The 19,456-nt window shown below is 40.0% G+C and overlaps 1 protein-coding gene across 2 annotated transcripts in view; it reads left to right on the plus strand.

Moving 5' to 3' along the window:
- cacna1hb (calcium channel, voltage-dependent, T type, alpha 1H subunit b) overlaps positions 1-19,456 on the plus strand; it is a 95,284-nt gene that overhangs the window by 775 nt on the left and 75,053 nt on the right. The window contains exon 2 of one of the 2 annotated variants that reach the window (XM_046837359.1): positions 954-1,156. In XM_046837359.1, coding sequence (XP_046693315.1) covers positions 984-1,156 — 173 coding nt within the window. In that variant the 5' untranslated portion in view covers positions 954-983. Of the gene's footprint in view, positions 1-948; positions 1,157-19,456 lie in introns of those variants that run through there. The other variant, XM_046837360.1, reaches the window with a different exon arrangement.

The raw sequence follows: 19,456 nt of genomic DNA on the forward strand, positions 1-19,456 counted from the left end.
AGGGGTATCTCAGGGATATCTCAGGGGTATCTCAGGGGTATCTTAGGGATATCTTAGGGGTATCTTAGGGGTTATCCTCAGGGATATCTCAGGGATATCTCAGGGGTTATCTCAGGGATATCTCAGGGGTATCTTAGCAGGAGAAATGATTACAGACAGAAATAAACATCAGCCTGCATTTATATATATATATATATATATATATATATCCAATAATAACAAAATAAAATAATAACAAAAAACGTTAAATAAATAAGTATATCAGGGTAATAAAATACTATAGAATTATGAATTGTTATTATTTTGAGAAGTTTTTTAGTAAACCAGTGTTCCAGAAAGTTATTTTAGACATAAATTCAATTAATTAGTTTATTAGTTTGGGCAAGAAATACAGATCCAGCTGCTGCTGCTGCTGCAAAAAAAAAAAGTAAAAAAAATAGAGATGAGATGTTACCTTTTAAAATTATATATATATATATATATATACACACACACACACACACACACACACACACACGATTATATATGATATTAATAGTTATATGTTTTATGTTAAAGTAGAAAGTGAGATGTAGCCATCCAAAATATCTAAATCTAAAATAAAACGTAAAATGTTTTATATGTAAAATAGATATAAATACAAATAAATTCATTTATTCCTTTAAAGAAACAAAAACACTGTCATACAGCCTTGAAAATAAATAAATAAATAAATAAATAAATAAATAAATAAATAAATAAGGTTTAAATTATTTAAACAAAATGTAATACATCAACAAATATATAAAAGCCCCGGATGTGTAGCTTTAATAAAAATATATATTTGTATTTTATTTTTTTTTATAAATAATGATGTTAATATTTATAGTATATATAAACTAATTAGCGGAAGGTGCGCGTGAGAGTGGCGGATGTTGAGTTGGTCTCGTGCTCAGTATTTACCCGGACCGCAGGGTCCCGGTGCGGCGCGCGGCTCCTGCATCATGACCGACGGGGAAGCGGAGCAGTGCGCGAGAGCCGGAGACACGCGAGAGACCGGCGTCGCACGTGAGGACAGCACACGCCTCCCGTACCCGTCTCTCGCGCCCGTGGTCTTCTTCTGTCTGCAGCAGGGCACGCGCCCGCGGAGCTGGTGTCTCGCGCTCGTATGTAGCCCATATCCTTAATATCTTTACATCTTCCTTTGCTCTCTCTCTCTCTCTCTCTCTCTCTCTCTCTCTCTCTCTCTCTCTTTTTTTTCTATCTATCGCTCTTTCACACTTTTTTTTTACACACTCTTTCTCTCCTCATACTCTAATGTTGTACTTCATATAATTCACAGTTTTTCTTCTTCTTCAATAAATCCTTATTTGCTCCCTATGAAGGTATATGCCCCGCCCACCAGGGGGCGTGTCTTGCTCAGTAGTAGCTACACCTTAGCGGTAATCAGAGTTCGTTTCCTGATCGAAGTGTGGAACGGAACACGTGTCCGACACGCTCCTTCACACCGTACGTTTTTTCCCGTGTTACGGAACATGTTCTTGATCCGTTCGTGAGGTCACTTTGGAACGAGCCATTGCTATAGCAACGATAAAGTGTTGCATACGCGTAAACCCGAAACAACTATCGTTACCGCGTACCGTACAAATTTGGAATCACTCATGGAACGAGAGAAAAAACTCAGGGAATAAAAAGAGATCATGAGAATTTGCTTTTCTGTTTTTTTTAAACGCGTCCTGGAGCATTCGAGCGGTGTGACCCAACCACAGCTGTTTTTATCCACATCTGCATTGAATGGAGATTCGTTTTGTAATGGAGCTGCTCAAAAAAAAAGAAGCACATAGCACAAGCACTAAGCTCAGGTGTCCACAAACTTTTGGTAATGTATAATTGACCAATCAGAAGGGAGCATTGGCGTGTAATTGGCGAGACTCTTGGAGGTGTAAATTGAGTTCTCGGGTGAACCGTTAAACGCTCACTCAGCATTTTGTTGCTGTTTAAGGGAAGTAGAGGTTTATTATTATTTTTAGGCAGTTTTTCCCCCTCGAGAAATAACACATGTTCACGAGTTAGCGTGATTGACGTGTAATTTAGGAGACGTGGATTCCTCACTAAGTGTCTGATATACTGCAGAAATGTTTTGCTAATTTGTTCGAAGGTCAAGACGAGACACTGTACTGAAGATTTCGACTTTGTTGTCCCCCGAGGCGTCTGTTTGTGTCATGTCTTTGTGAGGATGTCTCTGTGAGGACCACGATCGCGTGGACGCCTTGTGTAACGATGTGTGTGTGTGTGTGTTTAATGCAGCTTGTCATATTGCTCATAATCCAGAATGAGGTTGAACAGCTGCACTGATGTCGTCTTTTCTTTATTAAACCTCTGTGTGAGAGAACCACAGACGCCTTTTTCTCTTTCCTGTTCTGCAAATGTTTAACGAACACTTCCAAAGTAAACAAGGCATTTTGTGTGTGTGTGTGTGTGTGTGTGTGTGTGTGTGTGTGTGTGTGTGTGTGTGTGTGTGTGAGATTGATTGTAATAATTTTGTGTCTAAAATGAAAGAGAATGTGTGGTATTGATGAAGCCGGTATGATGTGTGTAAGTGTTTAGAGGGTAAATTACAGTAAGGGTCGGACGATACGATGTAAAAATCATTTCACGATTCTTCAACACATTTATATTATACTGATGAGTATGACAGATATGTATGAATTTATATATCATCCTGTCCTAAACACTTTCACCCTAACTAGCTCTTTTAACAGAAACACTTTTACTTACCCTAAACACTCTCTATATCACCATAAACACTCTTTATATCACATTAAACACTCTTTATATCACCATAAACACTCTCTATATCACATTAAACACTCTATATTACCTTAAACACTCTCTGTATCACATTTAACACTCTCTATATCACCCTATACACTCTTTATATCACCATAAACACTCTCTATATCACATTAAACACTTTCTGTATCACATTAAACACTCTATATTACCTTAAACACTCTCTGTATCACATTTAACACTCTCTATATCACTCTATACACTCTCTATATCACCATAAACACTCTCTATATCACATTAAACACTCTCTGTCACTCTAAACACTCTCTATATCAAACTAAACACTCTATATCACATTAAACACTCTCTGTATCACATTAAACACTTTCTGTATCACATTAAACACTCTCTATATCAAACTAAACACTCTCTATATCACATTAAACACTATATATCACATTAAACTCTCTATATCACATTAAACACTTTCTGTATCACATTAAACACTCTCTATATCAAACTAAACACTCTATATCACATTAAACACTCTATATCACCTTAAACACTTTCTGTATCACATTAATCACTCTCTATATCAAACTAAACACTCTCTATATCACCTTAAACACTCTCTATATCACATTAAACACTCTATATCACATTAAACACTCTCTATATCACCCTAAACACTTTCTGTATCACATTAAACACTCTCTATATCAAACTAAACACTCTCTATATCACATTAAACTCCCTCTATATCACCCTAAACACTCTCTATATCAAACTTAACACTCTCTATATCACATTAAACACTCTTTATATCACTCTAAACACTCTCTCTATCAAACTTAACACTCTCTATATCACATTAAACACTCTCTATATCAAACGTAACACTCTCTATATCACATTAAACACTCTCTATATCAAATGTAACACTCTTTATATCACATTAAACACTCTCTATATCAAACTTAACACTCTCTATATCACATTAAACACTATATCAAACTTAACACTCTCTATATCACATTAAACACTCTCTCTATCAAACTTAACACTCTCTATATCACATTAAACACTCTCTATATCAAACTTAACACTCTCTATATCACATTAAACACTCTTTATATCACTCTAAACACTCTCTATCAAACTTAACACTCTCTATATCACATTAAACACTCTCTATATCAAACTTAACACTCTTTATATCACATTAAACACTCTCTATATCAAACTTAACAATCTTTAAATCACATTGAACACTCTCTATATCACATTAAACACTCTCTATATCACATTAAACACTCTCTTTATCACCCTAAACACTCTTTATATCACGATAAACACTCTCTATATCACATTAAACACTCTATATTACCTTAAACACTCTCTGTATCACATTTAACACTCTCTATATCACCCTATACACTCTTTATATCACCATAAACACTCTCTATATCACATTAAACACTTTCTGTATCACACATTAAACACTCTCGATATCACATTAAACACTCTCTATGTCACATTAAACACTCTATATCACACATTAAACACTCTCTATATCACATTAAACACTCTCTATATCACATTAAACACTCTTTTTATCCGCCTAAACACTAATATAACGGTTAGTATTTCCTCTTGTGAACACTTGCCCTGATGATCTATTGTTTTTTGTTTCTTGTTAAGGAGTGAAAGTGTTTGTTCGCCTCAATCACAGTATGTAAATGTATTGGGTTCGAGGTCTGGATTTTATTTGCTTTTCAGTGGAATCAGTGTTTAAATGCGTTATTCTCCTGCTTACATACGCCAGAACTTTTCTTCATGGTCGCTCAGGCGCTTAAAATAAGAGATTTGAATTTCATGTGGATGAAAAGGTCAAAATTTCAGCAGGTGATGGATTTTCCTCGGGCGCCAGTTTTTGTTATGAGCTCTGAATTCTATTGAGAAATTGCTGCCGAGTTTCTGATTGTAGAACGAGCTGATCTCCAGGCCGTCGTCATAACAATCAGCCAGATTTCATCAGATGCCGTTGATCAGATTCATTTCTATTTTATTCATCAGCAATTCTCAAAACTTCCCTTTTTACGTTCATGATTTCTCATAAACGGAGAAAACGTTGAGACAGTGATGAATATTTCTGAGCCCAAGCGATTCTCCTGTGAAACTTCTCCCTTCGCGTTTCCTTTCGCAGACTTGAATCCCTGCATGTTTTCTATTCAACTTTTGTTTTTTGTTTTTTTTATTTAAATCGACGAATTATAAGTGTGTATGTTTTTCCTTTTTCGGATATCCGATTTTGCAGTTCACCGGCCCTCGTTAATCTCCATCATCTGCTCTAATTATTTACTTACAGACAGGAAGTGCCGTGAAACTGTTCAGGGGAAATCTTTTTATTAAGACCTTTTTTTTATTCGAATCCAAAATCCAATATATTATGTTGGAGTGCTGGATGAAGAAACAGCAGTGAAAGCAATGAGTTTTTGGTGTATTATTTATTAGAGATTAGATTGGTAGGTGCCTCATTCCACATTCAATCCCCATCTGCTGGTATAATAAGTTCCAGTCTTCTGAGAAGATGTTCCACTACATTTTATGAAGATTTTTGGAGATTCATGGAGCCAATGTTAGTGAAAGCAAATACTTGAACACACACCTGACATGTAACATGGACTTGTTTACTGTTACTCTTTCTACAGTCAATGAAATTGGTCCCCAATTTCTGATTGGGTGGGAAAATCTTTAGACACGTAATCAAACCATAAACCATATAAACAAAAGTCAATGGTTTCTTTAACCTTGAACTTGATACGAAGTGGGCGCTGCCCCCAAAAGTCTCTGTTGCAGCTGCAAACCTCTGTTTCCTCCATCAGTCTCTCTTTTCTTTAACTTCTTAAACACTGGAGACTCCTTCCATTAATATAAAACAGGCGTCTCCTCACAGATCGGCAGTTTGCAGAGATTTTGAGCGTCCCCTGTGAAGGAGCTGCTTCTATAGAAAAGATCTGAGCAGCACATCAATACGAGCTCGGGAGTTGATTTATGACTGAAGCCGCTGTTGTAGAAAAACGAATTAAACACCTTCAGAATTGAGATGGAAATGATGGCGACGATTAAGGAGCTGTCAGTGAGGCTAAAAGTTGTTCGCCGGGCTTTATTTCCGCACCTGTCTTTATCATCATCGCTTATAATCAGTCTGCCGAGGAGCACACGATTAGGGAAGTGTTTAATGCACACGCCGGGCGACTGACTACGCCGGCGCTCCGAGGAAAACGCTCGCGCGCAAGAGAGAGAAGATCCAGATGGTACTGAAATGATCCGACAAGTCGTTCGGACTGTAATTGTCTCAGGGGGTAGCGGAGAGGAAAACCACCAACATGGCCGGCATCCCCCCCTCCACATACACAAATATGATCCCGTCTGAACACTGTTCCTCTCCCCCTCCTGAGCTCACCAGACGCTCCTGGAGCTATTTATTTCTTTGTGATCTGGAGCTAATTTTCGCTCCAGGAACCAGGTGTTGATTGCACTTCAGGATCAGCTGGCTCATTACCAGCACCAAGCTGATCAGGACTCGGAGGACAGGAAAGGGAGCGGGGTTCTCCCAACCGGACCCGGGTGTTCTATCTAACTTGGAGGCAGCTGTTCATGGAGCGAAGGGTCATTAGGAGGATCTCTGGATTAATCAGATTAAACACTGTCTTACATAATCCACATAATCAGTGTTAGGAGTTTTGAATTCTTAATTCACTTTCTTTCTCAAAATGGTGCAACGGCTTGTTTCCTGTAAATAATGACAAAGGCACAAATCTGGATAAATGTAAAAACGGTGCTTTTGTATAAAAAAAAGTTTTCAATCGTTTCACAAAAATGTATAATTAAAATAAATAAAATATAATTTAAATAAATAATTTTATGGTCCAATATTATGGTCCAATATAATTTGCTGTATTACGACTGCAAATGAGACCAACACGAAACAACCAATCAGCTTCCTGTCATTGCACGAATCTCTCTCGGGTTGTACCACAGATGTAAAAAACGGATTTCATCTTTCAGCTACGAGGAAGTGCAAGTTTAGCGATACTTGACATTAGAGCTCGGTTAATGTCAGTGTACAACAATGTATTTGTGTGTGTTTGATGTTTTAATATAGTTCTTAAATTTCATTCTAAATGGTCTTAAAAAGTCTTACATTTGTCATGGTGAAACCTACAGAAACAATAAAGTTGCTCATCTGCACTGAAACGTCTGAAAACGCTTACATCCCTGTATTGTGTGAGAAAAACGTAGGACGCTTCGACCCATCATTTCTGCCCGGTGTTTATTTACTTTCCCACTCTAGAAATTTTGAGGCATTGACTGAAAATGGGTTTTTGGAAACCTCTGTTTTTACAGTCCACACTATAAAAACGCATTTTTTTCAATTTAGCCACTTTGGAGCCTTCAAAAAGCCACTTTTTGTTGTTGTTGACTAAAAACCCCGTCTCAGTGTGGACAGAAAGCTGTGTGTTTAGGGTTATTGTCATGTTGGTTTACCTTCAGCCCAGACTGAGGTCCTGAGCGCTCTGGAACAGGTTTATATGAGGAGATCTGTCATTTGTCCCATTCAGCTTTTCTTCAACCTTGACCAGTTGGCCTGCTGGATAAAAACATCCCCCTAACATCATGCTTCCACCACCATGCTTTACTTTTTAGATAGTTTTCAGGAAGTTTGACAATTATGCCATTTGTCATACGCCCTTATTCAGAGCCCCATCCAATCATCTCATCTATACAAGTGATCAGTTAAAGGCCTTGCTCAAGCCCAATATTGACAGCTTGATGGTGCTGATCTTATGAGCTTCCGATCGAAAATCGTACCCACTGAGCTAGCACTTCAGTAGTAAACCCGATTTGATGATAGTTTTCTGAAAGGAGATGTTTATTTGCAATGTTATGATAGGAATCTCCAGAGTAAGCATTCGCCTATTCTGCGTATCATGATCAGCTTTTTGTTTATTCCTACATGTGAGTGCTAAGTTGAAAATAAGCCCCGCCCTTTCCAGAGTGCATGCTCGGAAACTCGGGTTGATTATCGTGAGATGCTGGAGTTTCTGACGGAAGGGAAGGGAAGACATGCAGCGAGCTCATGGGGCTGCTATACATCATCTCACAATCAGCTCATTCATCTCAACAACCTGAACGCAGAGGACAATATGAGTTCACCGCTTAGAAAAAAATCTGCATGTTGTTCTAAAAGTATGAGAGAAGAAAGTTTTGGACGTCACACTGAAACCGAACCGAGACTGCATGAAGATGTTACCCTTCATTCCTCTGACCTGATCAGATGCTTCGTTGTACTTTTAAATTCCTGGATGTGCACGAGCAAAGCATTGCAAAATCTTCATAGGTTACGAACAGGAAGCAGAATCAAGTAGTTCATCTCTCGAATCTTCTAGTTGGAGTTGTTTGTGCTTTTATCACGTGACCCCCACAGACGCTGCACAGTGCAATAGTTCAGATCTTTGGGTCCGAACCTTGACATTATTGTTCGAATGACTCAGACGAGAGCTCGGTGTATGTAGATGTGTTTGGGATCTGCTTATTCAAAACATAACATTTAATTTCCTGATCAAATGAACTAAATGACTCAAAAGAAAAGACTCATTTCAAACAACCGAGTCACAAAAATGATCCGATTCTCCCATCACTAGTTTGTGCGTTTGCTCCGTGCGTTGTCACGCAGAGACGGCGGCAATTAAAAAGCTCTTCTCTGTGTGTGTGTGTGTGTGTGTGTGTGTGGCTGCAAATGAGCAAACGAGCTTCTCGCACCTTTACGGTGTCAGAAGAAACACCTCGGCTGTCATCACGATGCTCAAGATGGTCGTAGTATAATTATAATATAACACGTGATGTAATAAACGTGTCACGTGCAGAGTGACGGCATGGAGCTGAAATACGAAAGGGACGAGATGTGCAAGAGTGAGGGGAAAAAACACGCCTTATATTGTATAAATTCATCATGGTGTTAACTGATTTTGTGTGTGTGTTTGTGTACTTATTTACAATATTGACTTGCTCAATATTGACACACACACGCGCACACACACACACACACACACACACACACACGCACACACACACAAAGTCCTAATGGCTCCATGATGGTCAAAATTACTTTTTTTTTCGCTCTCTCATGGCTACTGTCACTAACGAGTCTCCGAGGTTACGGGCGTCTGCCGTATCGGTTTCCTTGACAACGCGAGTCACTACTGCACACACCGAGCTCAAGTGGGTAACCAAGAGAGAGAGAGAGAGAGAGAGAGAGAGAGAGGGAAAGAGGGGTATAAATATGTAAATAATATGTATATATTCATTCGGTGTACATTTTATCTCTTTCTAGCTACACACAGTATTGGGACACCTGCCCTTTACCCCCGTATGTGGGTTGGAACAGAGGAAACACTCTGGAGCCTGAAACTCTCTTCACTAAAACTAACAGCTTTAAACCTGTTCATGATCCTGAGCCCATAACGAGCTGATTCAGCATATAACCAGGTGTGGGCGGGGCAGGGGGCGGGGTAGAGGGGGGAGTTGCAGCCCGGAGGAAAACACCAGCATTACTGTGATTAATTTAATTATAGAGTTTCCCTGTTGTTATATACATACACACACACACACACACACACACACACACACACACACACACAGCTATCAGTATCGTATCGTTCATCTCTATACACAGCTATCAGTATCGTATCGTTCATCTCTATACACTGATATCAGTATCGTATCGTTCATCTCTATACACTGATATCAGTATCGTATCGTTCATCTCTATACACTGATATCAGTATCGTATCGTTCATCTCTATACACCGATATCAGTATTGTATCGCTCATCTCATACACTGATATCAGTATCGCATCGCTCATCTCTATACACCGATATCAGTATCGTGATCGTTCATCTCTACACCGATATCAGTATCGCATCGCTCATCTCTATACACCGATATCAGTATCGCATCGTTCATCTCATACACCGATATCAGTATCGTATCGTTCATCTCTATACACCGATATCAGTATCGATCGTTCATCTCTATACACCGATATCAGTATCGTATCGCTCATCTCTATACACTGATATCAGTATCGATCGTTCATCTCATACACTGATATCAGTATCGTATCGTTCGCTCTATACACCGATATCAGTATCGATCGCTCATCTCTATACACTGATATCAGTATCGCATCGCTCATCTCTATACACTGATATCAGTATCGTATCGTTCATCTATACACTGATATCAGTATTGTATCGTTCGCTCTATACACTGATATCAGTATCGCATCGTTCATCTCTATACACTGATATCAGTATCGCATCGTTCATCTCTATACACTGATATCAGTATCGCATCGTTCGGCTCTATACACCGATATCAGTATTGCATCGTTCGGCTCTATACACTGATATCAGTATCGCATCGTTCATCTCTATACACTGATATCAGTATCGCATCGTTCATCTCATACACTGATATCAGTATCGTATCGTTCGCTCTATACACTGATATCAGTATCGCATCGTTCATCTCTATACACTGATATCAGTATCGCATCGCTCATCTCTATACACCGATATCAGTATCGTATCGTTCGTCTCTATACACTGATATCAGTATCGTATCGTTCATCTCTATACACTGATATCAGTATCGATCGCTCATCTCATACACCGATATCAGTATCGCTCATCTCTACACCGATATCAGTATCATCGTTCATCTCTACACCGATATCAGTATCGCATCGCTCGTTTCATACACCGATATCAGCATCGCATCGCTCATCTATACACCGATATCAGTATCGTATCGCTCATCTCTATACACCGATATCAGTATCGCATCGTTCATCTCTATACACCGATATCAGTATCGCATCGCTCATCTCATACACCGATATCAGTATCGTATCGTTCATCTCTATACACCGATATCAGTATCGCATCGTTCATCTTCATACACCGATATCAGTATCGCATCGTTCATCTCATACACCGATATCAGTATCGCATCGCTCATCTCTATACACCGATATCAGTATCGCATCGCTCATCTCTATACACCGATATCAGTATCGCATCGCTCATCTCTATACACTGATATCAGTATCGTATCGCTCATCTCTCATACACTGATATCAGTATCGCATCGTCATCTCATACACAGCTATCAGTATCGCATCGCTCTATACACCGATATCAGCATCGTATCGTTCATCTCATACACCGATATCAGCATCGATCGCTCATCTCATACACCGATATCAGTATCGCATCGCTCGCTCTATACACTGATATCAGCATCGTATCGCTCGCCTCATACACCGATATCAGTATCGTATCGCTCGCTCTATACACCGATATCAGTATCGTTCATCTATACACCGATATCAGTATCGCATCGTTCATCTCATACACCGATATCAGTATCGTATCGCTCATCTCTATACACCGATATCAGTATCGCATCGCTCATCTCTATACACCGATATCAGTATCGCATCGCTCATCTCTATACACCGATATCAGTATCGCATCGCTCATCTCTATACACCGATATCAGTATCGCATCGCTCATCTTCATACACCGATATCAGTATCGCATCGCTCATCTCTATACACTGATATCAGTATCGTATCGTTCATCTCATACACCGATATCAGTATCGTATCGTTCATCTCTACACCGATATCAGTATCGCATCGCTCTATACACCGATATCAGTATCGATCGCTCATCTCATACACTGATATCAGTATCGTTCATCTCTATACACTGATATCAGTATCGTATAGTTCGCTCTATACACCGATATCAGTATCGCTCATCTATACACTGATATCAGTATCGTATCGTTCATCTCTATACACCGATATCAGTATCGCATCGCTCATCTATACACTGATATCAGTATCGTATCGTTCATCTCATACACTGATATCAGTATTGTATCGTTCGGCTCTATACACTGATATCAGTATCGCATCGCTCATCTCTACACACTGATATCAGTATCGTATCGTTCATCTATACACCGATATCAGTATCGATCGTTCATCTCTATACACTGATATCAGTATCGTATCGTTCATCTCTATACACTGATATCAGTATCGTATAGTTCGGCTCTATACACTGATATCAGTATCGTATCGTTCATCTCTATACACTGATATCAGTATCGTATCGTTCATCTCTATACACTGATATCAGTATCGTATCGTTCGGCTCTATACACTGATATCAGTATCGTATCGTTCGGCTCTATACACTGATATCAGTATCGTATCGTTCATCTCTATACACTGATATCAGTATCGTATCGTTCATCTCTATACACTGATATCAGTATCGTATCGTTCATCTCTATACACAGCTATCAGTATCGTATCGTTCATCTCTATACACTGATATCAGTATTGTATCGTTCGGCTCTATACACTGATATCAGTATCGTATCGTTCATCTCTATACACTGATATCAGTATTGTATCGTTCGGCTCTATACACTGATATCAGTATCGTCGTTCATCTCTATGCACTGATATCAGTATCGTTCATCTCTATACACTGATATCAGTATCGTATAGTTCGCTCTATACACTGATATCAGTATCGTATCGTTCATCTCTATACACTGATATCAGTATCGTATCGTTCATCTCTATACACTGATATCAGTATCGTATAGTTCGGCTCTATACACTGATATCAGTATCGTATCGTTCATCTCATACACCGATATCAGTATCGTATCGCTCGCCTCATACACCGATATCAGTATCGTATCGTTCATCTCATACACTGATATCAGCATCGTATCGTTCATCTCTATACACTGATATCAGTATCGTATCGTTCATCTCATACACCGATATCAGTATCGCATCGTTCGGCTCTATACACTGATATCAGCATCGTATCGTTCATCTCTACACTGATATCAGTATCGTTCATCTCTATACACTGATATCAGTATCGCATCGTTCATCTCTATACACTGATATCAGTATCGTATAGTTCGGCTCTATACACTGATATCAGTATCGTATCGTTCATCTCTATACACTGATATCAGTATCGTATCGTTCATCTCTATACACTGATATCAGTATCGTATCGTTCGGCTCTATACACTGATATCAGTATCGTATTATTTATACACAGAGAAGAGGATGTGAGGTCTTTTATGTCAGAGCTGATTTGTGTCTAGACATTTTCATACATTTCTAAGCGCCACTGCCCACCAACCTCAGAGAGAGAAAGAGAGCGAGAGAAAAAGAGCGAGTTAAAGAGAGTGAGAGAAAGAGAGTGAGCTTGAAGGATAAGTGGAGTAAAGGATTGATGTGTGTGAGGTTTGTTTGTTTCCTTTTTTTCTTTTCGAGTTGACGAACGATTTCAGAAATGTGTAGCGCCTGTGTGTCAGCTTACATCACTTCAGCTTGTAAAGATTTTTAATGCGTGCGTGTGTGTGTGTGTGTGTGTGTGTGTGTGTGTGTGTGTGTGTAAAACAATTACCACACTTCAAGAAAAATAAGACTCTTTCTTTCTCTCATTCTTTCTTTTTTTTTTTCTGTCGTTCACACACACACACACACACACACACACGCACACACCCGCACACACCCGCGCACACACAGACACACACCCGCACACACAGACACACACCCGCACACACAGCCGAACTTCTTTTGTCAGCGGGAAAGGACTGGTTGCTACGGTAACATCACCTCGGGTTTGCCCCGCTTGAGAAGTCTCGTGTCACTGTCTTCTCAAACAAGCTTTTACTCACATGCTGACACACACACACACACACACACACACACACACACACACACATACACAGACACACACACTTGGGAAGTGGAGGATTGAGTAGACATTCAGGGTCAGGCGAAGTCAGAACTTCGTGGAGTGTGTGTGTGTGTGTGTGTGTGTGTGTGTGTGTGTGTGTGTGTGTGTGTGTGTGTGTGTGTGGTAGTTACAGTATGCTTACATAAACATTAGAATAATCATTTTAATCTAACGATGAGGACTTAAACCAATTCTGAGTGATTCATCGTTGTCTGTGTGTGTGTGTGTGTGTGTGTGTGTGTGTGTGTGTGTGTGTGTGTGTGTGTGTTTGATGCCCAAGGGGGGGTTTCCCGAGTTAAAGCTCTAGCACACAGCTGTTATTGAGGGAGCACCTGGTTGCCAGGCAACAAACGATTCGAGACCCCTTGTCTATCCTGTGAAATGGACACGCTTAAGTCAGCAAGCCTGGGGGTGGGATTTATTTTCCTCAGGATTTACTCTTGAAATCTTTAGCAAATTTTTAGAAAAACTTTATAATATATATAATTGTTTTCAAGTTGTACAAATCGAAAACTCCGAAGCGCTCGTTAGGGAGACACATGGTGAAGTTGATGAACTTAATTGACCTCCGACATCAATTTCCTGTTCTGCTCCAACTCTCGAGCTCCTTTACAGAGTCCTACGTTTTCTTTCCTCAGCCTGCGTTCTGTTGTTATCAGGTTTCATTACGTCAAACATCTGCTTTAACACACTGCATTCACTCGTTCCTCTTCCTCATCCTCTCCTCCTTTTCTCTCTCTCTCTCTCACTCTCTCTCTCTCTCTACTTCTCGCTCGTTTCTTTACACTTCATACACATTGATATATATGATTATATATGAGGATATCGAGCAAATAAACAATCGACTACACGAGCAAATGTAAAAAGGGGCGGAGAGGGGGCGGTACTTAAAACCACCTGTCAATAATTCCAGATTTACAGCTGATTATGCGAACCTTTGGACAATTATTCAGCGCATAAATTATAAACCAAACATTATTTTGAAAAAACAATAATAATAATAAACTAATTGAATAAATCTCTCTGTTCCTTGTCCAGCGTATTCCTTCCTTCCTTTCTTTCTTTCTTTCTTTCTTTCTTTCTTTCTTTCTTTCTTTCTTTCTTTCTTTTTTTCTGTCTTCCTTTCTGTCTTTCTCTCCACTTCGTTCCAATCGATCTTTGGGTTTCTACGGACTTGTGTCGGATCAATAACCGCACACACCTCGGTTTTACTTTGTGTGTGTAATGATTAGTGGGGGAAAACTGTGTGTGTGTGTGTGTGTGTGTGTGTGTGTGTGTGTGTGTGTGTGTATTTAGGTCAATGCATGAAAGTGTGAAGGAGTTAAAATACAGTGGCAACTAAAACCGAACAGGTACTGGTTAGATCAATAAATGCAGAACCTGGTTAGAATGAGTGGGAGGAGCCAGAGACAAATGCAACCAATTAGGGCTGGGGAAACCTGCGGATGCTCTTTCAAGAAGACGATTCCTGATGCAGACTATTTCAAGGTGATTAAGGATCATATAGAAATAAAAATGTCGACATTAAAGAGAACGAGTGAATAAAATAGTAGCTAAGACAACTAATTTTGTGGGGAAAAAAAAACAAGTGGGTGGGGCTAGATATTATTGTAACAATCAATTATCAATTTATGGATTCCTGATTAATCTAGAACATCATTGTGTGTTTAAGTGAAGCGAAAGGTCAGATAAAACATCAAATAAAAAACATCTACTAAAGCAGATATTGGTTTCGGTATCAAGCTCGATTTTGATGGAGGTTTGTATCCGTGATGCGGCAGATTGACAGATCCACTGCAGGAGGAAAATGAATCCAAATATAACGATTCGATCCGAGCGTTTGTTCCCCTTTGCGTTTTATGAACGTTCTCCTGTCAAAATTCACAAATCTCGCTTTCCACCCCGATCTCATCAGGCAAGGCTTTCTTCGGAGATTGAATTGTTAGCGTAGCAGATTAAGTGTTCAGGAGAGCTAGTGAATTTAACCTCTGTCGAGGAAGCGACTTGCAGAAACACTACTGCTGAGAAACACAAAGGAACATCTAGAGCAAAAGTGCTGTGTGTGCAACTGAGGCTAATGTGAGAGTTTTACAGAATCTTCTTGAATGATGTGCAGGTCAGGAGTGCTTGGAGCAATCTCGAGAAGGTTTTTTTTTGGGTCATGATTTTCTTGAGACATCATTCATAGAAGAAAGCACCGAAAATCAAACATGCACCAAAGCATTAGAGTTGTTTTTCTCCGCAAAAAAACACAAACCGAGCGAATGGTACAAACGTTCAAACCTGAAGTGATTGACATCGGATTGTGCATCGGTCTTTGAACTCTTCATTATGACAGCCAACTTTCCACCATCTCGCAAGCTCTCACATTTAGCAAAAAGAAACAAAAGCAACAAAAGCATTAGCGGTGAAGTATTTCCACACATCTAGCATGAGAGAATGCTTGCTCTTGTTGTTAGCATTAGGTCTCATCATGTGCACTTCAGGTAAGACATGTTTAAGAATCCTACGTTCATCAGGGACCAGACAGACGAAAAGTCTGCATCTGTATCTTCAACATGATCGCATTTGTGGGTACTAGACTTCTTGTCTACCATGTGGTACCAGGTTTGATTCCCAGCCAATGCAGGAATCCTAGATTTTTGTAAGGGCGTGGTGATTGAGTGGTTAAAGTACTGGACTCTGGCTCAGAATGTCTCAAGTTTAAATGGAGCCATTAACCACTGGTCCCCTTGAGCTTTTACCTGCTGAGTCCCCTGAGTCCCCTTGAGACCTTAACTGCTGGGTACCTTGAGCCCTTAATGGCTGGACCCCTTCAACCCTTATCTTGAGCCCTTAACTGATGGGCCCCTTGAGTCCTCTTATCTTGTACACTGGAGGCCTTATCTGCTGGGCCCTTGAGCCCCTATCTCTAGCGTTTAACTGCTGGGCCCTTGAGCCCCTATCTCTAGCGTTTAACTGCTGGGCCCTTGAGCCCCTATCTTGAGCCCTAAATTGCTGGGCCCCTGGAGCCCTTAACTGATGGGCCCCTTGAGCTCTTAACCACTGGGCGCTTTGAGCCCTTAACCACTGGTTTCCTTTAGCTTTTATACACTGGGCCTCTTGAGTCCCCTTATCTTGTCCCCTTGAGCCCCTAACCATCAATTGCTCAGTTGTAAGTCACTCTGGATAAGGGAGTTATTATTATATAGTTGTTTGCCAATTGACTTAAATCTGAACTGAACGTAATGATGGCATTAATTCCAACAAAATCTGATCGCAATGGTGGAGCAGAGCACTGGCGAGTTAGAAAGCATTTTAGGACATTTTCAAATCCAAAAAAGGATGTGATGTATAATCCTTCAGTAGGGCAGAGGTCACCTTAGGGAAAAGTTTTAACCACAGAACTGCACAGAACTGTAGCTAATGATAACCAATAACTACAAGCAAAAAATCGTAACTTTTCTAATCGATTTGCTGAAATAACGGGAGGGAGTAAATCTTTTTAAAGAATGACTATGAGATTTTTTGCTTCCCTCTCCACTCCTCACTCTCCAGCCGTGTCCTCACCTAAGGTCATGAGCAGTATGAAAGAACAAGGTCGTGAGATACTGACAGCCGGAATGAGGTTCCCCTACAGGGTTCAGGCTCCTTGCAGAGATGCCAACTGGTCATTTTGAGGACCGTAGTGTAGCCGCTCACCTGCTAGATAAGAAGCCACACCTGAGATAGGATACAGTCTAGAGATTAAGAAATACGGCACAGATATCATATCACGATCTACAATATACAGGGTATATTGGATGGATTTGGAAGCATTAAATTTCCCCTTCACTTAAACTTAGAGACTGAAACTTGTTCCAGCATGACAATGCCCCTGTGCACAAACCCAGCTTCATGAAGATATGCTTTCCATATTTTAGATGATGTGAAAGATCTCCTTGTATAAAGCTCCAGCCCTGTTGAACATCTTTGGGATAAATGTGAACACTGAATGCACCCCAGGTCTCCTAGTACCTGATTTTACTAATGCCCTTGTGTTGAATGAGCATGTAATATTCCTGTAATGTTCCTGAGATGTTGCTGCAATGTTCCCATGATGTTCCTGTGATGTTCCCATCATGTACCCACAATGTTACTGCAATCTTAAATAAAGTTCCTGTGATGTTAATGTGATGTATCTGTGATAATTCCCCAATGATCATCACCTTTGTGATGAATGTGAACATGACTGCACCCCAGGCCTCCTCACCTCACCCTTATCAGTACCTGAATTCACTAACCCCCTTGTGGCTGAATGAATCGAACACAAATCTCCACCAAATGGCCATTTGTAATTTATGAACACTTAATGACGTACTGTACAAACAAAGCAAGAAATCAGAAAATTATGTACTATAATATGCAAACAGGAAAAAAACTAACTTAGACTTTGCACTTAATATACTTTCTAATGATGTTTTAACAAACAAGTCTAGCAGACCCTCGTCCACTTTCTACATGCCTGGCATTTGCAATCGATCGGTTCGCCATAGGTTACGTAGTATTCTGAAGCAAAAAGAAAAAAGAACATGGTCATACTTTGATGGTCATTGAACAGAACAAATTTGTTTTCTTGCTGCATGAACATTCTGAGCAGGTATTTTCTCACCTCTTGACACCTTCTGGTCATAAATTATTCATTCATCCAGTCGCTCATGTTTTTCTGATCAGGGTCACGAGGGAATCACTGGCCGCGAGGTAGAAATACATGCTGCATGACACTTACACATTCCCAAACAGATTTCACCAGTTACCGTTTTTTTGAGGTCTTCAGAGATACAGACATGTCAAAGATCCGCTTGACCGTAGTGGGATCGTGTGCTAGGAACTTAATTCCAGGATAAATGACCTCAGACCCCCCTTGCCCCTCTTTATGGCATACACCCCCATGTGACCTGAAGATAACATGTATTTGTTTCTGTTAAAAACGGTGATAGAAAGGACTTTCAGGGTTTGTTTTTTAAGGTAGGATTTAAAACTGATCCCGTTTGGCAGAATGTTAGAATTGGTTGAAAGTGTTTACTGAGAGTTTCTTGATTTGAGGTCATCTGACTGGACTAAAGGCGTTCATACATGCTGGGGACCCCCTTTCCCCGCTTGACGGGGTTTACCCCTGCCCCAGGTGACCTGACTTCTATGCTAACGTCTCTTCGCTTCAATTTTGGTTGAAAGGCGACAATAGAAAAAAGTGAGGACTTTCAGTGGTTTTTAGGCAGAGTGTAAAGCTAATCCCGTCGGAATAATGGAAATGTTCCCCGAGAGTTAAATGTGATGCTAGAGGTACTTGGTTTGAGGTAATCTGATTGAACTAGAGGCATTCTAACTGGCTGTGGCTTAATTTGGGATCCATTGTTATTGATGGAGCTTAAAAATCATAAAAATATCTGAAATGGCAGTTAGTTGATTTGAATTTATTTTACATGCTGTTGTGGTAAACATCAGCGCTCCTGCGCATACCTAATGTTGCCTAAAAATGCAAACTGTTTCGAAGTGCTTTTGGATATATCTGTGAGCTGTAGGAAGCGAAGTCGCCCAGCTGTACTTATGCAGGAAGGAACATCAGAAACATCAGATTAGGAAATATAGAGGTGAAGCCCGCCACGATGGAGATCTTTCAGGAAGTTTTATTCAAATTTGTGCTTCAGCTATAACCAAGTGCAACCAGAAAACATATTCATGATGATAAATATACTCCAGGCAAGTGCCTTTGGGGTAAAACCTTCTCAAGGCATCGCATC

Source organism: Silurus meridionalis, chromosome 24, assembly GCF_014805685.1.
Source record: "Silurus meridionalis isolate SWU-2019-XX chromosome 24, ASM1480568v1, whole genome shotgun sequence".
NCBI lineage: Eukaryota > Metazoa > Chordata > Actinopteri > Siluriformes > Siluridae > Silurus > Silurus meridionalis.